General features: G+C 40.7%; 1 protein-coding gene across 2 annotated transcripts in view; it reads right to left on the reverse strand.

Annotated features, from left to right (window-relative positions):
- CORIN (corin, serine peptidase) overlaps window positions 1-20,621 on the reverse strand; it is a 329,820-nt gene that overhangs the window by 54,519 nt on the left and 254,680 nt on the right. For both annotated transcript variants that reach the window (XM_089657303.1, XM_089657302.1), the window contains 6 exons: window positions 19,441-19,545; window positions 14,415-14,646; window positions 10,674-10,819; window positions 9,054-9,161; window positions 1,560-1,673; window positions 1,361-1,471 (listed from right to left, as the gene is read on the reverse strand). In XM_089657303.1, coding sequence (XP_089513429.1) covers window positions 1,361-1,471; window positions 1,560-1,673; window positions 9,054-9,161; window positions 10,674-10,819; window positions 14,415-14,646; window positions 19,441-19,545 — 816 coding nt within the window. The remainder of the gene's footprint in view (window positions 1-1,360; window positions 1,472-1,559; window positions 1,674-9,053; window positions 9,162-10,673; window positions 10,820-14,414; window positions 14,647-19,440; window positions 19,546-20,621) is intronic.

The following is a 20,621-nucleotide window of genomic DNA, read 5'->3' on the forward strand; positions in this document are numbered from 1 at the left end:
ATAGTGCGAGCTGACACAGTTGTATCCTGTGCCTGAAGGTCAGCTTGAATTTGTCTGGAAGTTGATTGAGGTTCTTTAGCCACCATTCAAACAATCCTTCGTTGCAATCTTTGATCAAGTTTTTCTCTTTCATCCACATTCAGGGAGATTAGCTACACTGCCATAGGCTGTAAACTTATTGACAAGGTTGCACACAGTGGATACAGGAATATTAAGATTTCTGGAGATGGACTTGTAACCTTGAGATTGTCCACGCCTTTCCAGCCTTTCCACAATTTTTGTTCTCAAACTCTCAGACAGCACCTGTTAATTGATACAGGTGAGTTTATTACAAATTACAGGAGCATCACAAACTTGGAATGCAATTATTTCTTCTAATTTTGAGAAGGTGGCAATAATTTTGTCTAGTCCATTTTCGGGGTTTGCATGGAATGTGTCAGATTTGGCTTTTTGTTTCTCCATTTTTATGTCATACCAATACAAACAAAAGAAATAAACATGGGAATGTCTAAACATTTGTAATTGCAACAATTTTCTAGGCAAAGTGGTGCTATATCTGACAGTAATGCAGGTGTGCCAATATTTTTAGCCATGACTATAATATGTTGTATAATGCTTTCAACAGAAGGAGGAAACAAGCTGCCACACAGCGATGACATAACATAGATCCTGGTTTATTACATGTAGAGTACTCCAAAGTATGGGCTCTGTTAAGTGAAATGTGTTAGTAGGAGGTCCCATGGGTGGGGACTATTACTGTGGTTGGTGGAGCTAATTAACCAGGGTCTATGAGATGTCATTGGTGTACAGCGGCTTGTTTCTTTCTTTCTTCCTGTGTGTTTGAAGCATGGACAGCTTCATATGTACCCTGTGCCCGGCACTTGATGAAGTCATCACCTAATACATAATGCTTTCAATGGTATAATTTAAAGGTCATAGGTTAGTTAATAAAAAAAAGTTCATTGTTAGGTTTTAAATACACTCTAAGTTCGTTTAAATACAAGATAACGGGTGTGGTCACATGATGACCACTGTGCTCCAACTTCATAAAATTGTGATGTGTTAGTGCCGTTCTATGCAGCCCAATGGGAAGGCCCACAGGGAACACAAGCTGTATAATTATGCTCATGTCCAAGGGATAAGTTAAGAATGTAGAACAGCAGTATCGGTCTGCTTTCTGGGAGGCTGGCTATCCATGACATTGTCAATTAGGGATACAGCGATGAGGACATGCATGGCTCACACAGACTTATAATACTCTAACAAGACACTCCAGCCATTCATGCATGTGTCTGAGTTGCTAAACTGAAGGTGCCACCCTGGGCCCACTATTATGTATGTTTAGTTGCCTCCTACTTACCACAATCCCATTCATCAGAACTATCAGTACAATCCACTCGACCATCACACCACTGGTCACGTGATACACACTTATGGTTTGCACATTCCAGTTCATTATGTGTGCAGGAGGCTGTAGAATGAATAGGAAATAATGAACATGCTTCACGGTCATGTGTCCTTACCGGTCCTCTTTAATAGAAAAACTGTAAACAACTTACAACAATTAGTCTCTTCTAGCTGTTCGGGGCAGTCTGGAAAGCCATCGCAGATCATGGAATACTTGATACATGTCTTGCTTCCCGGACACTCCCAGAGTCCTCTCTCCATGCAGCCTTCCAGGGTAAGAACAATATTTAGGACTCACAGGTTTCCAATAACAATCAAACATTTTCAATAACCTAGTAGCAGCACAGAGGGGTCCAGACTTTACACAACCTGCATTTCTTTTGTATCATATGGATTCTTAAAAAAAAGCTTAAAAATTGATTGTTCTACTCAGTTTTAATATGATTTGCTCACCTAGCTCTGACATGAAGAACAGACTGAGGGAGAAGGTGACATTGCAGCCAGGACATGGAGAGAGCCAATCTCTAACACAAGAGAATGGCTCTGTATGACAATAGTAAGGTCTAATGCACACAGGCATACAACATGATGCTTTTACAGGCATTCAGCATTTTATTTGCCTTTAAAGTGTTACTAAACCCACAACAGTAAAAGCAGTCTGTATATGCAGTAAAGCATGCTTGTTATACTCACTGTGCAACCTAAGGGGTTAATCCTCTGCATTGTGTAAAAAGGATGTTTAATCCTGATTTTTCTGATCCTACCCTTCTCCTACTGTCCCCAATCCATCTTCTGATAAAACAGAGCCTTGGGGGCAAGCTGCACATGCAGCTTGCCCCCAAAGCATACAGTTTTTTTTTTTCTTGAGAGAGTGCATGTGATCAGCATAAGGCCAATCAAGACAGTCCAGACAGAGGGTCACGGGTTCTGCAGTCTCATAGGACAATCAAGATAGAATGAAAACTTCTCCTACAAGCTTTAATCAGTGCTATGCTGGACACTGATAGAAGTCACAAGACTGCTCTAACTGCTGATGAGAAAAGGTATTTAGCGGTTTATATTTACTAAAATAACTCCATTTCCATGTACTGTGTACTGTGGGAGACCAGATATAGTGAATGCAGGGTCCTGGGTTTAGTAACATTTTAAGTGTAATTTGATGTTAGCCTATGTGGTCATGCATATTAGGCATTTAGTTCCATATTATAGAGCAGTGTTTAGAGTTATATAAAAATGCCCCAAAGCTGTGTTCAGAGATGGCCCTCATAAGCATAATTTATTTGCATACGAGTGTAAACACATTTATCATTAATTCAAGTGGGCAGATTAAGAGGAAAAGGGGAGGTTCCGCCTTCTGGCCCCCCCCCCCCCCCACCACAACCACCTTTAGACAGATTTTTCTTTGGTACCTGGTTTGGACAGGTATCCGCTCCCACTTCGCTCCCCCTTTGCCCACAGTCTTCTCTCAGGTCCCAGAAGGCTACAGGACCATTCACAAAGCACCATGTGGCTTGCACATGCGCAGTGGGAAGCTGGCTGTGAAGCATCAAATAGTTACAGCAGGCTTCCCTTAGTAAACATGCTGGCACCAGGGACCCAAAGACCGGCAAAGAACAGGCCCCGATGAGGGCAGGGCTGGATCCCTGGACAGGTGTCTATTAAAAGTCAGCAACTACAGTATTTGTAGCTGCTGACTTAATTTTTGGGGTTAGACTGAAGATTCTCTTTATTATACTAGCCAGTAGTCTACGCTTAACGACATACACCTGTAAACGTGCATAATTACGCATCAAAACAAGCATTTTTTAAGTTTGATTTTCCACCTGGCAGAAAGAAACAGAGTAGATAGGGAGTATTTTGACATGCCAATGTGCATACGGCCTAATCCAATGCTTAGCTGTGATATGAAGGGAGCAGACAGCTCCCTTCAGCTTGGCAATACAACATAGACTAACAAGGGCCTGGTGCCAATTCTAGACTGCTCCCTATGTTACTGGTAAAACCTATACAGAACACACCAGTGGAGAGGATGCATAAGTTCGTACATGGTTGACAGTAAAACTTCTGATTAATGGCACAGTGATACTGCCTTGTACATCTGTTGTGTTTGCCCATACCATCTCTAACAAAATGGGACCAAGTGCAGGGATGCATAGGGCAGCATTCATAATGCTTCTACAAAGTAGTTCTTTATCAAATGATTTTGTGCTGGGCAACCTCAATCTCATGCTACAATGTTTGTAGGCAAAGCTTTAGTGGGATTAGAGGGCTATGCTGGAACCATAAAACACATTGACCAGCGTTTTCACTTGCTCAGATGTAGGGATATTCACAAAATTAGTATACCAGCAATTCGAGGGATTTAGTTAGAAGTACAGCCAGGAGCAGAGAGGATAAATGCCAGGGTGATCAATGTAGCGATTCAGCATGTTGACTATGCCACACCAATAGATCTCTATTTTTTTCCTCATTGTAAATACTCTTTTTTTGATTCAAGTGTATGACTGATTTAATAAATAATACATATTAACCTTTAAAACATATATGGAATTTCAGTGACATTGTAAATGGATGAATGCAACCAAGGCACCTGGCTGCATTTACTAGTGATGAAATATTTTTAGTTGGATGCTTTTTCGCTTTAAGGACATCATAATAAGTGTAATAGAAATAGATTGCAATCTAGCCGAATCCTTTTATGGTAATAGAGACATGACCGGCTTGGATAAAGAGATGTTCGTCTTTCTTGCATACATGGCATATGAATGAGACCTTGAGCTGTGAGGAGCAGACAGTTCCTCTGCGGCACGTTTAGCCGCGGTCACACAAATGTCACGGTGACACTGGTAATTTTCCAGCTGTTGCACTGCCTTCCAGATTTATAGAAATTGATAAGAATTGACTGGAGAAGGGAAGCAAGACACGGCTTTCAAAACAAATTTGATTATCTTCTTAACAGCGAGTTTTATCCAGAATTCTGCAAATAAAAGCATTACATTTCTATGCTATGTGGTCTGCATTAGAATAAAAATTACAGCAAATGGCATGTAACAAATATGTAACAGCTTTGTTCAGAATTTCACTTTGTTCAAGATTTTGTGAGCACCTTAGATGCCTGTGGAAAGCACTGTATCAACAGATAAAAATATTTTTACATACAGTGTAAAAGCCATTTTTGGCTTTCACATAATACCAACATATCCAAAAAAATCAGCTGAGTGTAAAAAAGTCAATTTTAATTAAGCATACCATAGAGGTATAATAGGAAGCAGGTAAAGTGAACTCTACATGAGAAAATGGGGGATGTCACTGCAAACTTTCTTTTGAAAATGTTAGGTACTTGCCTATTATGTTGACTCACTGGCGTGAATACATTCTGAGCCACTGGCCTGGAACAGGCCTGCAAAGCCAGGGTTAGGTTATGAGTCTTTATTTACATTTTGCTCTGGGCTGAAGACTCCAAGTATTGAAACAAGAGGCCCAGTACTAGAGTCAGACAATTAGCATTTCCAGATGAAGTCAGCATTGACAGCTTCTGAGTTTCTTCCTCTAGGATTTACCTACAATTATATTGACACACACAAAGCCTGATGCCTACTAAAGGACTGACTGACATTCATTAGCATAAGTACAACTCCTATTCATTTTAATGGTAAATTCAAAATGTCATTGTGACGGACAGCAGAAATATTAATTTATTTTCGTGTTGTTATGTTGAGCTCCACTGAACTGTGTGGCCAACAGTCAGCCTGTCTGCTCTTTGAAGCTAGGAGGTCCTGTGCCCCACAGGGGGTGGGAGATGAGGTTGATCTCAGTGGTGGGGGGGGGGGGGGCAGACAGTATGGTGTCCTGTGGCTGTGAAAAGCCAGACGTGTCGGCACCGGGGCTTGGTCAAATTGTAAGGACCATAATGTCCCTATGGGGGGAGAATGGGCAGAGTTTGAGTCAGGATGGAGAGAGCAGCTCATGGCTGCAGGCTTTGCTAGAAGATGCACTGAGCTGTGCTTTATTTTGTGCACTGCTGGGACTTGTGGTTCGACATTGCCTGTGTGATCTTGAAGCTGCTGCCAAGACACAGCCCTCTGAAGACCCATGAGGAGTTGGTGCCTATCTGCCTAGACTTCCTCTGCTGAGGCCATTGCTGGCTAGTGAGTCCCTGAATTGCTACCCTGTGCTCTGCCTGTCTGCTGTGTGCCATCCCAACCTGGACTTAATCCTTGCCCGCCCGAGTTCTGCCGCCCTGTTGTGTGCCACTAGGACTTAACCCATTGTCTGCCAGTCGTTCTTCTGCTGTGTGCCCAGACTTAACCCTTCCCTGCCAGAGTCTGCCTTCTGATGTGTGTCCCCTGGACTTAACCATTGTCTGCCAAAACTGCCCTTCTGCTGTGTGCCCCTGGACTTAATCTTTGCCTGCCAGAACTGCCTCCATTAATCACCCATATAAACAACCCAACATGTTTCACCACATTCGCGGCTTCTTCAGGGGTGCAGTATGTACTAGTAAAGTACTCAGTGCTCTGATGCACTTGTAACACAAACAATAAACAGAAGTAGAAAGCTAAACATTTTTAATGGTTGTGTAACATTTACAAAATATATGATCAATGAGCGGCTTTACAAGCTAATTAGTGATGCATGTGACATTCATTACACTAGATTTAATTATTTCTATTCTTTTTTAGGGGGAAAATGTGGAATATTATATTGTTGTGTGTGAAGGAGGGTAAGCGGGACAGAACACACAAGGCAAAAACTTAAAGTTTTATTAAAACAGACAACAGTCACTCAATGGGGAGTAGTGCAGGGAGAGAGAGTCCAAAATACTTGTAATCCAGCCCCAGAGGGCAAAGTTAAAGGCTCTACAGCAATTTGTAATCCAAGAGGCAGTTCATAAGCAGTCAGATAGCACAAGGGGAGCATACACTCACGCAAAGCTGATGCGATAGTCTCAGGCAGAGCTGACAGCATTCCAGGCAGGGCTGATGTAGCTTCTGGGATCCCCCTTCCTCCAGTGGGGCTCAGGCAGAGCCGGAGGGCCACTAGAGTCCAGCTGGACCCCTCAGTGGTTGCCCAGCAGAATGGCACAACAAGAGAGACCAGCACTGACCTCTTAAACCCTCTGAGCAGGAAGAGAGGCGGAGGGGGGTCATTAGCAGGTGACAATGACGAGAATAGAACTACAGTAATTTAATTTGTAGCTGTACACAGAAAGGACTGGTTGGGCAGGATAATTAGTGGGGGGAAATACATTAATACAAAAGTAAGGCACTTATTAGGGATGTTTACACTAATTGAATTTGGGACCTTTTGTTGAGGGGCGAGTTAATTACAGCTAGGGGTCTTTGGCACACAGGAGTAAATACTAATTGGAGGAAGCATATCGTGACATTGTGTATATACTGTAAATGTCCTATATATGCAATTGTATTGGCTGAAGTGATAAGGTTCCTATGAAGAAGTAGTCAAATAGTTTTTGAGCATAAGCCTTTAGTAAGTTAAATTTTACCAGTTACTTTATTACTTTTTTATTGTGTAAACTGTGCTTGCTGAGGAAAGCTTTGGTTACCAAATGAGCTGCTGTGGAGAAGGACAACAAAGCAGAGATGTTGCCCAAAGCACCCATTCATGCCTCCATCTCCACCTCCACCGAGATAAAAGGATCTGTATAACACTTTACATTTTACTTCTGCTCAGATGTATAGCTCTACTATCACTGGCAAATGCTGTGCTTAGGAGTATAGATCCACTATCACCCACAAACACACAGCACAACTGTACAACCAAGGCTAAAGGTATGCTAATGAGTATAGCTCCACTACCACTGGCAAATGCTGTGCTCAGGAGTATAGATATACTACCACATGCAAATGCTGTTCCCAGGCATATGCAGTAGCTCCACTACCATGGTGAGCGTGAGTATAGATCCACTACCACAGGCAAAAGCTGTGCTAAGTCATATTATAGCACTACTACAGCTAGCAAATGCTGTGCTCGGCTGTATAGCTCCAATACCACAGTGCTCAGGAGTATCCATTCACTACCACAAGCATATGCTGTGCTCAGTTACATACGTAGCCCCACTATGACAGTGCTCAGGAGTACAGATTGACTACCACAAATACTGTGTTCAGTCATAAACCTCCATTACCACAGTGTTCAGGAGTACAGATTGACTACCACAACAAACGCTATGTTCAGTCATATAGCCTCATTAGTATAGATCCACTACCATGGTGTTTAGGAGCATATGTCCACTACCACAGTGCTCAGGAGTATAGATCCACTACCATGGTGTTTAGGAGCATATGTGCACTACCACAGTGCTCAGGAGTATAGATCCAGTACCACGGTGTTTAGGAGTATAGGTCCGCTACCATGGTGTTTAGGAATATAGATCCACTAGCATTGTGTTTAGGAGTATATATCCACTACCATGGTGTTTAGGAGTATAGATCCACTACCATAGTGTTTAGGAGCATAGGTCCACTACCACAGTGCTCAGGAGTATAGATCCACTAGCATGGTGTTTAGGAGTATAGATCCACTACCATGGTGTTTAGGAGCATAGGTCCACTACCACAGTGCTCAGGAGTATAGATCCACTACCATGGTGTTTAGGAGCATATGTCCACTACCACAGTGCTCAGGAGTATAGATCCACTACCATGGTGTTTAGGAGCATATGTCCACTACCACAGTGCTCAGGAGTATAGATCCAGTACCATGGTGTTTAGGAGTATAGGTCCGCTACCATGTTGTTTAGGAATATAGATCCACTACCATGGTGTTTAGGAGTACATATCCACTACCTTGGTGTTTAGGAGTATAGATCCACTACCATGGTGTTTAGGAGCATAGGTCCACTACCACAGTGCTCAGGAGTATAGATCCACTACCATGGTGTTTAGGAGCATAGGTCCACTACCACAGTGCTCAGGAGTATAGATCCACTAGCATAGTGTTTAGGAGTATAGATCCACTACCATGGTGCTCAGGAGTATAGATGCACTACCGTGGTGTTTAGGAGTATAGATGCACTACCGTGGTGTTTAGGAGTATAGATGCACTACCGTGGTGCTTAGGAGTATAGATCCACTATCATGGTGTTTGAGAGTATATATCCACTACGATGGTGCTCAGGAGTATAGATGCACTACTGTGGTGTTTAGGAGTATAGATCCACTATCATGGTGTTTAGGAGTATAGATCCACTACCATGCTGCTCAGGAGTATAGATGCACTACCGTGGTGTTTAGGAGTATAGATCCACTATCATGGTGTTTGAGAGTATATATCCACTACTATGGTGTTTAGTACTATAGATCCTCTACCATGGTGCTCAGGAGTATAGATGCACTACCATGGTGTTTAGGAGTATATATCAACTACTATGGTGTTTAGGAGTATAGATCCTCTATCACCAGCAAATGGTCAGGTGTATAGTTCTACTACCAAAGGCAAATGGTGTGCTTAGGAGTATAGTTTTACTACCACAGACACATGTAGCAGAGTTGTTGTATGTAACATGTATGACAGTACATATTATGTGATGTGAGCCTTGTATACTGAAACATCCCTTATCACAATAAGTCTATTTTTGCAGTCATGTGCCCAAATACGGTCCATGTAGTCAGGCTGTTACATACCGCAGTTTGCTTCATCGCTGTCATCTTCGCAGTCTGCCTCTCCATCACATCTCCTGGATGCCAAGATACAGCGGCCAGAGAGGCACTTGAAATGACTGGGTGAGCATTCTGAAGGAACACAAGATAAGATTAAACCACAAGGAGTATTGCTATTTTTGAAACATTCCAGCTGTGTCACTGTAGCAACTCAATTTCCCTGTTTACACTACTCATTAAAGTTTAGCATATAAGGATAATAAATATGATTTAGGAAGCTGATTACTTTGCTTCCCTGCCTCCACAAACAGTGTCACTAAGGAAACCAGCAAAAAATGAGAGGGTGTTGTGTCCTTAGCAACTAGTTAAGATTCCATTTATTGTTGATCCAAAACTGGTTAGGAAAAAGGGTCTAGCACATGAGTAACTTCTTACAGTACCTTTCTGATATCTGCTGAATGTTTTGGGCATCTCAAAATCACTTTAGTCTGAATGGCTCAATACACACTTGCTTTACACAGAATCATTTAAAAAAACATTTCCCATGCCTTGCAGACAATTACTGACAAAGGTATATGCAATGATATTTACATGTCCATCTTTACCTATAGGCATAAGTAAAGTGAATCTATACAGAAACCTTTTATTTATAGTTTGGGAGAGAGTAGAGGATGGCTAGAACCCCTGTCAGGTCTTTTCTTGCTGTCTGTGGTCCCAGTTTTCATTACTTGGATGGGGAAAGACTAGAAGATCTGTTAACTTATTAGTAACAAAAGGAAATGGCTGCACACTCTGCTATATCATAATGATTTATTGAATAGAAATCATGGAAAATACAAAGCACACACCAGGAGAGATGTTGACGTGTTTCACGCTTCTTTAGCTCTTATTCAAAAAATCAGTTGTTGTTAAGAATAAGCGCTAAAGAAGCATGAAAAGCGTCAACATCTCTCCTGGTTGTGCAGTTTACCTTGTGTGATTTGTATTTTCCATGATTTCTATTCAATAAACCATCATGATATAGCGGAGTGTGCAGCCATTTCCATTTGTTACTGCAGACGAGAAGGGCGAGCACCTCTGTTACTGGAGCGTGAAGTGGATCCTGCTACACAGACTTGGAGTGGGGTCTGTCTTTTGTGGTTTCTCTGTTAACTTATTACTGATGTCTGTGTTCCTACTAAGGAATTTCCCTTAATTTATAGCACAGTAATTACATTGTAACCAGAACAGGTAGGGAAGGGGCTAGTCTATTGATGGGACACAGACCCTTCCAAACAAACAAAAAATTAGATTAATTTATTGATACTAAAGAGATTTATGGTACACATTGCATACACTATGTATGCGTCACTTGTTAATTACATTTCCTCATCTTGTTTATATCAGTATTGCATTGGAAACCATACATCTTTAAGTTGAGTGCTGTACCCTTTCTAAAATGGGAATTTTTGCACCTATGTATACGTATCGATGGTATTGGTAGGCAGAAAAAGCTATAAATTGGGCAATTGATTTTAGTATGGCAGCACTGCATAACAATGAGTTCATTACTCGACATTCTTTTACTTTGTTCTAACACAGTATGACAGACAGAAAAATCACCCAAATGCATACCACCCCCAATATTTGAGAATTAAAATGTACCTTCTACATCCTCATCAGGCATAAGACACGTCTGATTATCTGTCTTCTCATCGGGAAACTGACTGCAGTCTGTGTCCTCAGGCCATTGTAGTCCAACAATACCCAGTACAGATTCACATCGCTCTTTCGAATGCTCACAGAGTGATCTGGGAAGGCATTATTCAGACGCACATTGAGCATTTACATTTCATCATAACACTAGCCTGTGTAAAAACATTTTATGTAATGTGGTTATTGCAAGTTTCTCCATTCATTATTTAAAGAACTTTTCATAAAGAAAGTGAGAAACCTCTGTATTTGTGTTGTGATGTGGCAGGTGTCTCTTCATTACAGATTGATCAACTGCCCCTCTTGTGTAAATCATTCTTGTAGCTACTTGATGTTTGTGGCTCAGTGCAGTTGTGTCCTCAGATACAGTGCCTTGAAAAAGTATTCATACCCCTTGAAATTTTCCACATTTTGTCATGTTACAACCACAAAACGTAAATGTATTTTATTGGGATTTTATGTAATAGACCGACACAAAGTGGCACATTATTGTGAAGTGGAAGGAAAATGATAAATAGTTTTAACATTTGTTTACAAATAAATATCTTAAAAGTGTGGTGTGCATTTGTATTCAGCCCCCCTGAGTCAATACTTTGTAGAACCACCTTTCACTGCAATTACAGCTGCAAGTTTTTTTTTGGGGGGATGTCTCTACTAGCTATACACATCTAGAGAGTCACATTTTTGCCCATTCTTCTTTGCAAAATAGCAACATGTTGTAATATGACAAAATGTGGAAAATTTCAAGGGGTATGAATACTTCTTCAAGGCACTGTACCCACTGCCTCCAATGAACCTCACATATGCTCATTAGCAATGAGTCAACCTGGCTAGGTTCACTGAAGCCAGGCTGAAGTCCACAAACCCCAAACTTAGTGCCAAATCCCAAACCTATGGTAGCCAAATCTAATTAGTTTTTCTGACCATTTTCAAGACTAACAAGCTATTGTTACAAAAAGGGCATGAGGAGCTGGGAACTGCCATTGGGCACATGCACCCAAAATGTATTTTTTTAATAATATTGTTAAAGTGGTTTTAGGGGCAACATTGAAAACAAACAAATCCCTTAAATAATATGCTTGCTGGATGTCTTTAAGCTGTATGTTGCATTATGGAACAGTACAATATTGTTCTGTAGAAGTGACAGCACAAAACGGTGGTGGGAGGGGGAGGGCGGCATGGGTTTGCCCCTAAAATTTCATATTGGACCCTTATCCACGCATGCAGCTTCAGAAGTAAGGAAAAGGAGAGTGGTGAGTATGTGGCCTTTCTTTCCTGTACCAGACTAGGCCACATACCTAAACATTGGGGGTATATTTCTAGGGTAGGGTGGCAAAGCCTCTCCCATTTGCAAGGCACCCTGTCCCAATATTGAGGAACTCTACCTCGCATCCAATGCCCAAAGAAGGAAAAAGGGGGTAATATGGGATGAACTTAATGGAATTGGGAATCCCCCTTTATCTGGAATATCCTGCCCCTGTTTTACCTGGCCACCACGACAGCATGCCCAGATAAGGATCTAGGTGGACTACTACAGGGAAACCCACACCAAATGTTTCATGTTTTTTTAAGTGAAAGTACACCAACAATAGTTGTATTAATTAACTAGTTGTATTAATTAATTTGTAATTAGGGAGGGATAAATCTCTGTCAGATTTTAATTTTTTTGGGAACACAGACAGCAATTTGAAACATTTTGACTGGGTTGGGTTATGTAATAGGGTGGATGTGGGACAGAGGTGCCATGCTTGTGTCACCTGGTACTGCACTGCCTAACATTCCTGTCTTTTACATGTAGCATACCTGAAAACATTTACAAGGTAGCATCAGGCAAAACTCTAACATTTTCTGTAGTATATATTCACTCATCTCATGCCAATCTTATTTGACAGTGTTCGCTAGTTTAATTAAATTGGGGGAATCACACAAAAGAAAGCTGAAGGAATTTTATCAAAAGATGTTAAAGCAAACCTAGGGCACATTTAAAGATTTTAATTTACCCTTCTGTACTCTAGTGGACACCATTTCATATCAACATACAGTTTTAGCTTATTTCTGGAGCAAAATACAAACCCAAAAACCTGGGTGTCCTGTTATGCAAACTCTGAGCAGGGCTTAAAAAATGGAGTTCTAGCTCAATCAGATGATAGCAAAATGCGCAAAGAGTGTGTTCTAGGATGTATCACTAGAGGGATCACTAGCAGGAGGAAGTCCTAATTCCACTATAGGTAGACCTCATTTAGAATACTATGTCCAGTTCTGGAGAACTCACAAAAAGCTATGAATAATTTACATAGATTGAGTCCAGAGACAGGTAACAAAAATGGTAAAAGGGAGGGAATAAGGTTCAGGAGGGCAGAAATCAAGAACATGGTACCTCAAACTAGCAAGAGGAAAATTCAGAATGCATCTTAGAAAGTATTATTCTACTGAAAGAGTAGTTGACTTAGAACTAGTTGGAAAAGAGCTTGGAATAGCCTTCCAGCACAGGTAATGAGTCATTCAAAGTTAAGTGGATTCAAACACGCTTGGGACAAACACAGATCTATTAAAAAAAAAAAGCTTAAATACAAAAAAAAAATGGGATAGGGTCAATGGACCACTTGGCCTTTTTCTGCTGTCACTCTTCTCTGTTACTACCCCCTCCTATCCCATGCACTGATTTTGACTAGTCATAGCAGCACCTTAATGTCTTTGCTAGTTTCATTCTCAACCCCTTGGTGTTCAGCGTATGCAAATATGTGGCAGCACTGGACTGGGCTTTTTTCCATGGGGCCACATATTTGCATATCTGTCTGCACTCCCAGCACAGAGACCAAGGTCTCACCAAGCGCCCCAGGACCTGTATTAACAATTGGGACCCGGAACTCTGATTGGCTATCACAGTGATCAGTCACTGGGAAGGCCACTCCCGGTTTTCTCTCTGAATGGAGGAGAGAGATGCATTGTGTAAAAAACAACAACTGTGTTAAAATTAATAAAATAAATAAAATATTATTAGTAACAATAAAAAAATAAAATAAATAACTAGATCAGGGTTTGATCTAGGTCACTGCCAGGGTTAGTATTTGGGTCAAGGTCAGGGTCAGTATTTTTCTGGGCAGGATTTAATTTATTTATTTTTTTTAATTAGTATCAGTGCCAGTCAGTGTCAGTGTGTTTTAGGTAAAAAAAAAGCAAAATGCGCACTATTGTTTCTGGGATGTACTACGAGTACAAACAACAATTAACATACATATATGTGGCATCTCTGCGATTGTCAGGAGCAGGAGAATTTATTTTGGGTTGGTCTTTGGTGGTAGGTTATGGCAGTAGCAAGCATTATACAGCTAACTTTTTGTTTTTACTATTTTGGGCCAGTTTTTTTAAACTAGTAAAAAAAATTATAAAAATAAAAAAAACAGGAGATATTTATTACCATTTACCACAAAAAGAAAGTCCAATTTGTCCTGAAAAAAAAAAGGTATAATCCACCTGGATGCACAAAGTAGTTGTGATAATATCTACCATTCTAACACATGTCAAAGTTGCAAAATTGTACTTAGGCATAACATTTGTTTTGCCTTCAGGCACGAAGGGGTTAATGGAAGGTGTCTCATAACATGAAGTAATAAAAGAATCTATATTGCCCAAAATATTAGATACAATACATTTTTCAAGCACTGAAACATTATTGTTAAATTGCATTATCACCTGCAAGGCGGTATCCTCTGGTTTATCTCGAGTTCACACTTTGGTACCAGGATAGTGCAAGCAAAATACATAAGATACTTGTAGCAATTGGTCTGAACCAGAGCTGGAAACAGAGAGGACTCCCAGCTTATGGAGGCTTCTTTCTGAGTCCTGTGGCCAAGGTAATTTGGGAAATGTGTATAATTATAGGGGAGATTCATACACAGCTCCAGAGTTATTGGTTCACATTGACCTAAAATTTTAGCAAAGTAAAAAAGAAAAGAAAAAAAAAATGGTTTTGACATATATAATATAGTTCCAAAGGAAAAAATAATCAATCAACTTCACTAATACAGCACAACAAATGTTTAGTTCCCAAATTCTTGTACAAAAAGGTTATTCTTAAGATTTTAATATATTGCTAGGCCTGTGCACTTCACTGTCACTTCTTCCCCGGGTCACAGCCAATTTCAACTTTGGCTGCTGAGGAGCAAGGAGATGTGAGGAGATTCAAGAAAGGCACTGACTATATGGGTGTTGGGGATGGATTTTGTAAGAATGCTGCTATTTTGCCCTGAATTGGCAAGGTGAGAATGTCTCTTTACATTTAAAAAAATGCACCTTCAGGTGCACTGTCCTCACCTGTCATATCTTCCTGTTCTAAACAAGTTTGTAATATATGACACATACTTGGAATGGAGATCCCCACAGATGTCCACACAGACTTAACTGTACTATTGACACACACCACTTGCAACCTGGACTGCTAAGACTATGTTGTTTGACCAAGAATGTGCATGGTCTGCAATTGGGCACTGGACATTTTTTTAAAGGTGACTTTGCTATGGGTATTTAAGTACTGGCATATTCTTAACAAGCAGTAAATCAGTTTTTTTAAACTCACTGGCCTCTGTACCTGCAGGCATTGTGGAGCAACTAATTCCCAAAACAGCAGATGCACTGAAGTTGGGTTCTAGAGTTAAAAAAGTTAATTTGTGTTTAGAAGGCTGCAAAGTCAATACAGACAGAAGGGAGACAGGGAGAAAATAAAGCTGACAAGAAACAGATGAGAACCTGACTTTAGTGCTTCTGCTGTGAACTTTCATTATGAATTGTTCCACAGCTACAGTGATCAGTGAAGGCTTGCTTGAAAGCTTATTTTCCACTTGAATATCCATATCCTAACCACAGCTTCACTTTACATTAGACTGCTTAGTGCTAGGTAGGCCACTTAATGAAGATCTGTACATCGGTCCATTTTTTAATTGAAGAGAAACTCTTATCAATTTTAAATAAATCCTCTTTGATTGCATTGCCTCTCTTTAGAGGTAATTTATGTGGCAGACTATGCATGCCTGGATGTCACAATCTGGTATAGGAGTTTTCAGCAACCACTTTTTTCTGTCATCCAATCCACAATAGCAAACAGCAAAATGTAAAAAAGTGGGCGGAGTCACTCAAAACCCCAAAAACTGTGAAGAAGGGAAAGAAAGGTAATTCGGTATACAGTAAACACAGTAAGCAATTAGAAGTAGAAAATGTTTTAATGATGAACTTTTGCTATAATAATCCCCAGCCTCATATGCTTTAGAACAAAGTTTATTTGCGCTAGTCACAATTTGCAGATGCAGTGAATATGTGTAACTTCTAGGAAAGCCACCTTTATGTTCTGTGTCACAGCTGTTTCTGCAGATGGTTCCAGTCCCTGGAGGAGGAAAGGTCCCAGGAACCATGTTATTTTCACGGCTGGAGATTTCTATCCTAAATCTGTACAACTGCTTTCTTTCATGAGTGACTCAGTACTCAGTGCTATTGCATAACTCAAGCGTGTGTAGTTTACAAGAGGGCAGTAAATCAAATGGTCAGGATCCATTTGTAAAAGAACGCAGAAGTGTCATTTAATACTTGCCTATTGGGAACAGGAAATGCCTATTTAACAGAAATATTGTTTTTATAACAAGAAGCAGTTTACCATCATATTTAAAGGAGTTCCCTCTGAACATTTATTAGCCATGTATTGGTAGTTTAGGAAAGTGAGAGGGTTAGATAATGTGGGGTCAAGCAAGAGGCAGAAAATGTTTTTTTTTTCTTATTACCATGTGAGTATACAGTTACATGAAACTGCCATTTTTATTAGCAACATTGAAAGTTCTTGCCTAGCCTCCCTGCAGGGAGTTCTTAGTTGTCGTTTTGGGCACCCTCTGACAGCATTATTCCAGGGAAAACATACCCCTACTGACAGGTGCCTACAGATATTAGATGGCAGTCTCCTGTTCTGGCATTTTGTTGAAAGGTACCTCATAAACACTAGATTGCCAAATGTATTGGGATGCCTACCTTTACACGCACATGAACTTTACTGGCATCTCAGTCTTAGTCCGTAGGGTTCAACATTGAGTTGGCCCACCCTTTGTAGCTATAACAGCTTCAACTCTTCTGGGAAGGCTGTCCACAAGGTTTAGGAGTGTGTCTATGGAAATGTTTGACCATTCTTCCAGAAGCACATTTGTGAGGTCAGGCACTGATGTCGGGGGAGGAGACCTGGCTCGCAGACTCTGCTCTAATTCATCCCAAAGGTGTTCTATTGGGTTGAGGTCAGGACACGACTGCAGGCTATTCAAGTTCCTCCACCCCAAACTCGCTCATCAATGTCTTTATGGACCTTGCTGTGTGCACTGGTGTGCAGTCGTGTTGGAACAGGAAGTGGACATTCCCAAACTGTTCTCACAAAGTTGGGAGCATGAAATTGTCCAACATTTCTTGGTATGCTGATGCCTTAAGAGTTCCCTTCACTAGAACAAAGGGACCAAGCCCAACCCCTGAAAAACAACCCCACACCATAATCCCCCCTCCACCAAACTTCACACTTGGCACAATGCAGGCAGCTGCCAAATCCAGACACATCCACTGGATTGCCAGACAGAGAAGTGTGATTCGTCACTCCAGAGAACACTTCTCCACTGTTCTAGAGTCCAGTGGTGGCGTGCTTTACACCACTGCATCTGATGCTTTGCATTGCATTTGGTGATGTAAGGCTTGGATGCAGCTGCTCAGTCATGGAAACCCATTCCATGAAGCTCTCTACGCACTGTTGTGGTGCTAATCTGAAGGCCAGTCAGTTGGTGACGTCTGCACACTCTCCCCGTTGCCTACCACTTCGTGGGTGAGTTGCTGTTGTTCCCAGTTGCTTTCACTTTGTTATAATACCACTAACAGTTGTGTGTGGAATATTGAGTAACAAGGAAATTTCATGGATGGACTTATTGCACAGATGGCAACCTACCACGGTACCACGCTGGAATTCACTGAGCTCCTAGGAGCGACCCATTCTTTCACAAATGTTTGTAGAAGCAGTCTGCATGCCTAGGTGCTTGATTTTATATCACCTAGTTGCCGATCCTATATGACTGGATTTACTGGTTCAGAGGATGGAAACTGCAGGAGTCGCACAGTGACATATCTACTCCTTATGGAAAACATGCTATGAGGGTTGCAGCACCTATTCTTTGTATGTGTGGCTTGATTTTATCCACCTGTAGCTATGGAGGTGATTGGAACACCTGAATCCAATTATTTGGAGAGGTGTCCCAATACTTTTGGCGATATAGTGTATATGGAGCAGTGTAAGATACCTCATATGGGAGTTGTTGGGGAAACTAAAAGAATCAGGCAAGTTTCACAATCTTGCCTAATGCCTATATGTGGCTCCCCTTTTCCCTCTCCTGTGCTCTGATTAGGAAGACTCCAGTGAATGACATAATTAGACATCATTTGATATTTGGATCATACGTTCAAGTCTGATTAATCTGTACTGTCTTTGGCCACCTAACTCACATGTGAGTGTCAGCCAGCAGACCAAGCAAACTCATAACCCAGCTGTGTGGATAGGGCTATAATGGCTTAATCCATTAATGATGTTGCTATTAGAGTTAAATTACAGAAACAAAACCTGAGTTAAGGCACTTAATAAGTCATACTTTCTTATGTAATTTTGCAACTAAATACTTTAGGGAATTTGTATCGCTCCTTCTTTGGTGGTTAAATATTGTATTTTGCAATTTACTAAACGTTAAATTCTGAGAAGCCATCTATTTCTGAGGTAAAGTGCAGTGCGGCCCTCAGTAGAGATAATATGGCCTTCAATAGAGATAATGTAGTCCACTGGAGTCATAATATGGCCTTTTAGAAATGTAGTCCTTTCATTTTTGCCCACAATTTCACCTGAGTTTGACATGCCCAGGTTAAGGTGTCTTTGAATCTTGCCCTCTAATACAGCCTATTCTGTGGTGTAGGCATCTTAAGTAAAAAAATATATTTTTTTAATCTTCTAGATATGTTATGATTATGGTTATGTTCCGGTTGCAGGGTTGGGTTACAGTAGGTGCCAAATTGCAGTGAATCCCTTTAATAATATAGTTCCTTGCCCATGTTTCCACCTGGGACAGGAGAAAAGCCTTAAAGGACTACTGTAACTTTAATGCTTACCCTCACCCCAAGAAGCTGACCTGGTTCAATACTTACCTCTGTACCCATTCCATCTTCCAAAGATACACATGCCCTTTAAGTACTCAAGTGTAGGCATGGGTGTGCCCAGCACACAGAGAATAATGTTATTTCAACGACTGCCTCTAAAGAATAAACTTCACCACCGAGCAACAAGTAACCTTTCCTCTTTTGAATGAAGATTTGAAAGCATACATGGTTCTCTAATTAATCCAAAGTTCCTAATTAAACAATTTGTCTTCCTGCATCTTCTCTCCACCTCCTCAGTGGTGGACAGTGAATCAAAATCATTAACTTAGTCCAATCAACAAGGGAGCTGAACAAGGCAGCAATATACCTAAATTTGGTAGTAATAATAATACATAAGGAAGGAGAAGAGTAGCCTTAGAGACTAGAAAAAACAAACAGATCAAAAGAGTGGCCTACCAAAATCAAAAATAATTTAGCAGGCAAAACAGTATAAATATATTTATTTCAATCCTGGATTTGTTGTTTGCCCTCAACTATACTTGAAGGTAATGGTAGTAAAATGAAATGTACATACTGCAGTTGGTTTTGTTTTGAGGTATTTCACAGTTTGTGTCATTGGTGCATGGTTCAGAGCAGCCTGCCAAAGCACACTTGGAATCACCATCTTGGCATGGGTGACCTGTGCAAAGAAAGTCCATTAATATACAGCATGCCGATACACCATACTGAATTGCAAGCAATATATAAAACACAGATTGTAGCTATACTATGCAAGGTGCAAATAAGTGGGTTCTCTCAGGGTCTTGAAATAATCTATGCAGAAGAAAAGAGCAGTTCATAATTAGCAAAGTTGAATAAAGGCACCATTCCATCCAATTCAAACTGAGTGTTTGTGTCTGTGTGTATGTAACTACCATTTTCAGTATCCCTGTACAATGTGTTTACAAAGAAATGTATCTAAAAGTTTTTAAAATTTATCTACACTCCCTGCTGATACCACCAACCGTGGAAGGGAGTTCCACATATGTGTCCTCTTTAGAGCTCTTACATAAATGTTTCCTTCCAATGCCAGAGTCACCATTCAAAGATTTGTATATTATGATCATATCCCCTCTTTATTCATCTCTTCTTCAGGGAGAATACATTTAATGTTTGTAGCTGTTTCTCATAATTCATATCCTCCAGCCCCCTTATTAGCTTTGTAGACACTGGACTCTTTCCAACCCTGGCACATCCTTCCTCAGGGATAGTGACTGAAACTGGACGGCATACTCAACATGAGGCCGAACCAGAGTTTTGTAAATTGGAAGAATTTTAGTTTTATCTCTTGAGTAGATACCATTTTTAAAGCATACTTATAATCTGCTGGCCTTGTTTGCTGCAGCTTGGCATTTGATGCTATTGATTAGTCTGTTATCTACTAGAACCCCCAGATCCCTTCTATCTTCGATTTCCCCAGAGGTTCTCCCTCTAGCAAGTAACTTGAATTCATATTTTTAGTTCCCAAGTGCAATACTTTAAATTTATCTACAATAAGCTTCATCTAACACTTAGCTGCCTACCCCTCTAGTTTAACTACACCTTTTTTTTTATAAAGTTGCTATATCCCACTGGAAATTATTGCCATGCTTAGCTTTTATTGTCAGCAAACACTGAAATTAAACTATTTATTCCAACCTCACTATTGTTTATGAACAAGTTGAACAGAACTGGTGCCAGGACAGAGCCCTGGGATACACTCACAACTCCAGCCCA

The sequence above is a fragment of the Staurois parvus genome, unplaced genomic scaffold (genome assembly GCF_062004578.1).
Source record: "Staurois parvus isolate SC_StPar_1 unplaced genomic scaffold, SC_StPar_1.0 ptg000980l, whole genome shotgun sequence".
Lineage (NCBI taxonomy): Eukaryota > Metazoa > Chordata > Amphibia > Anura > Ranidae > Staurois > Staurois parvus.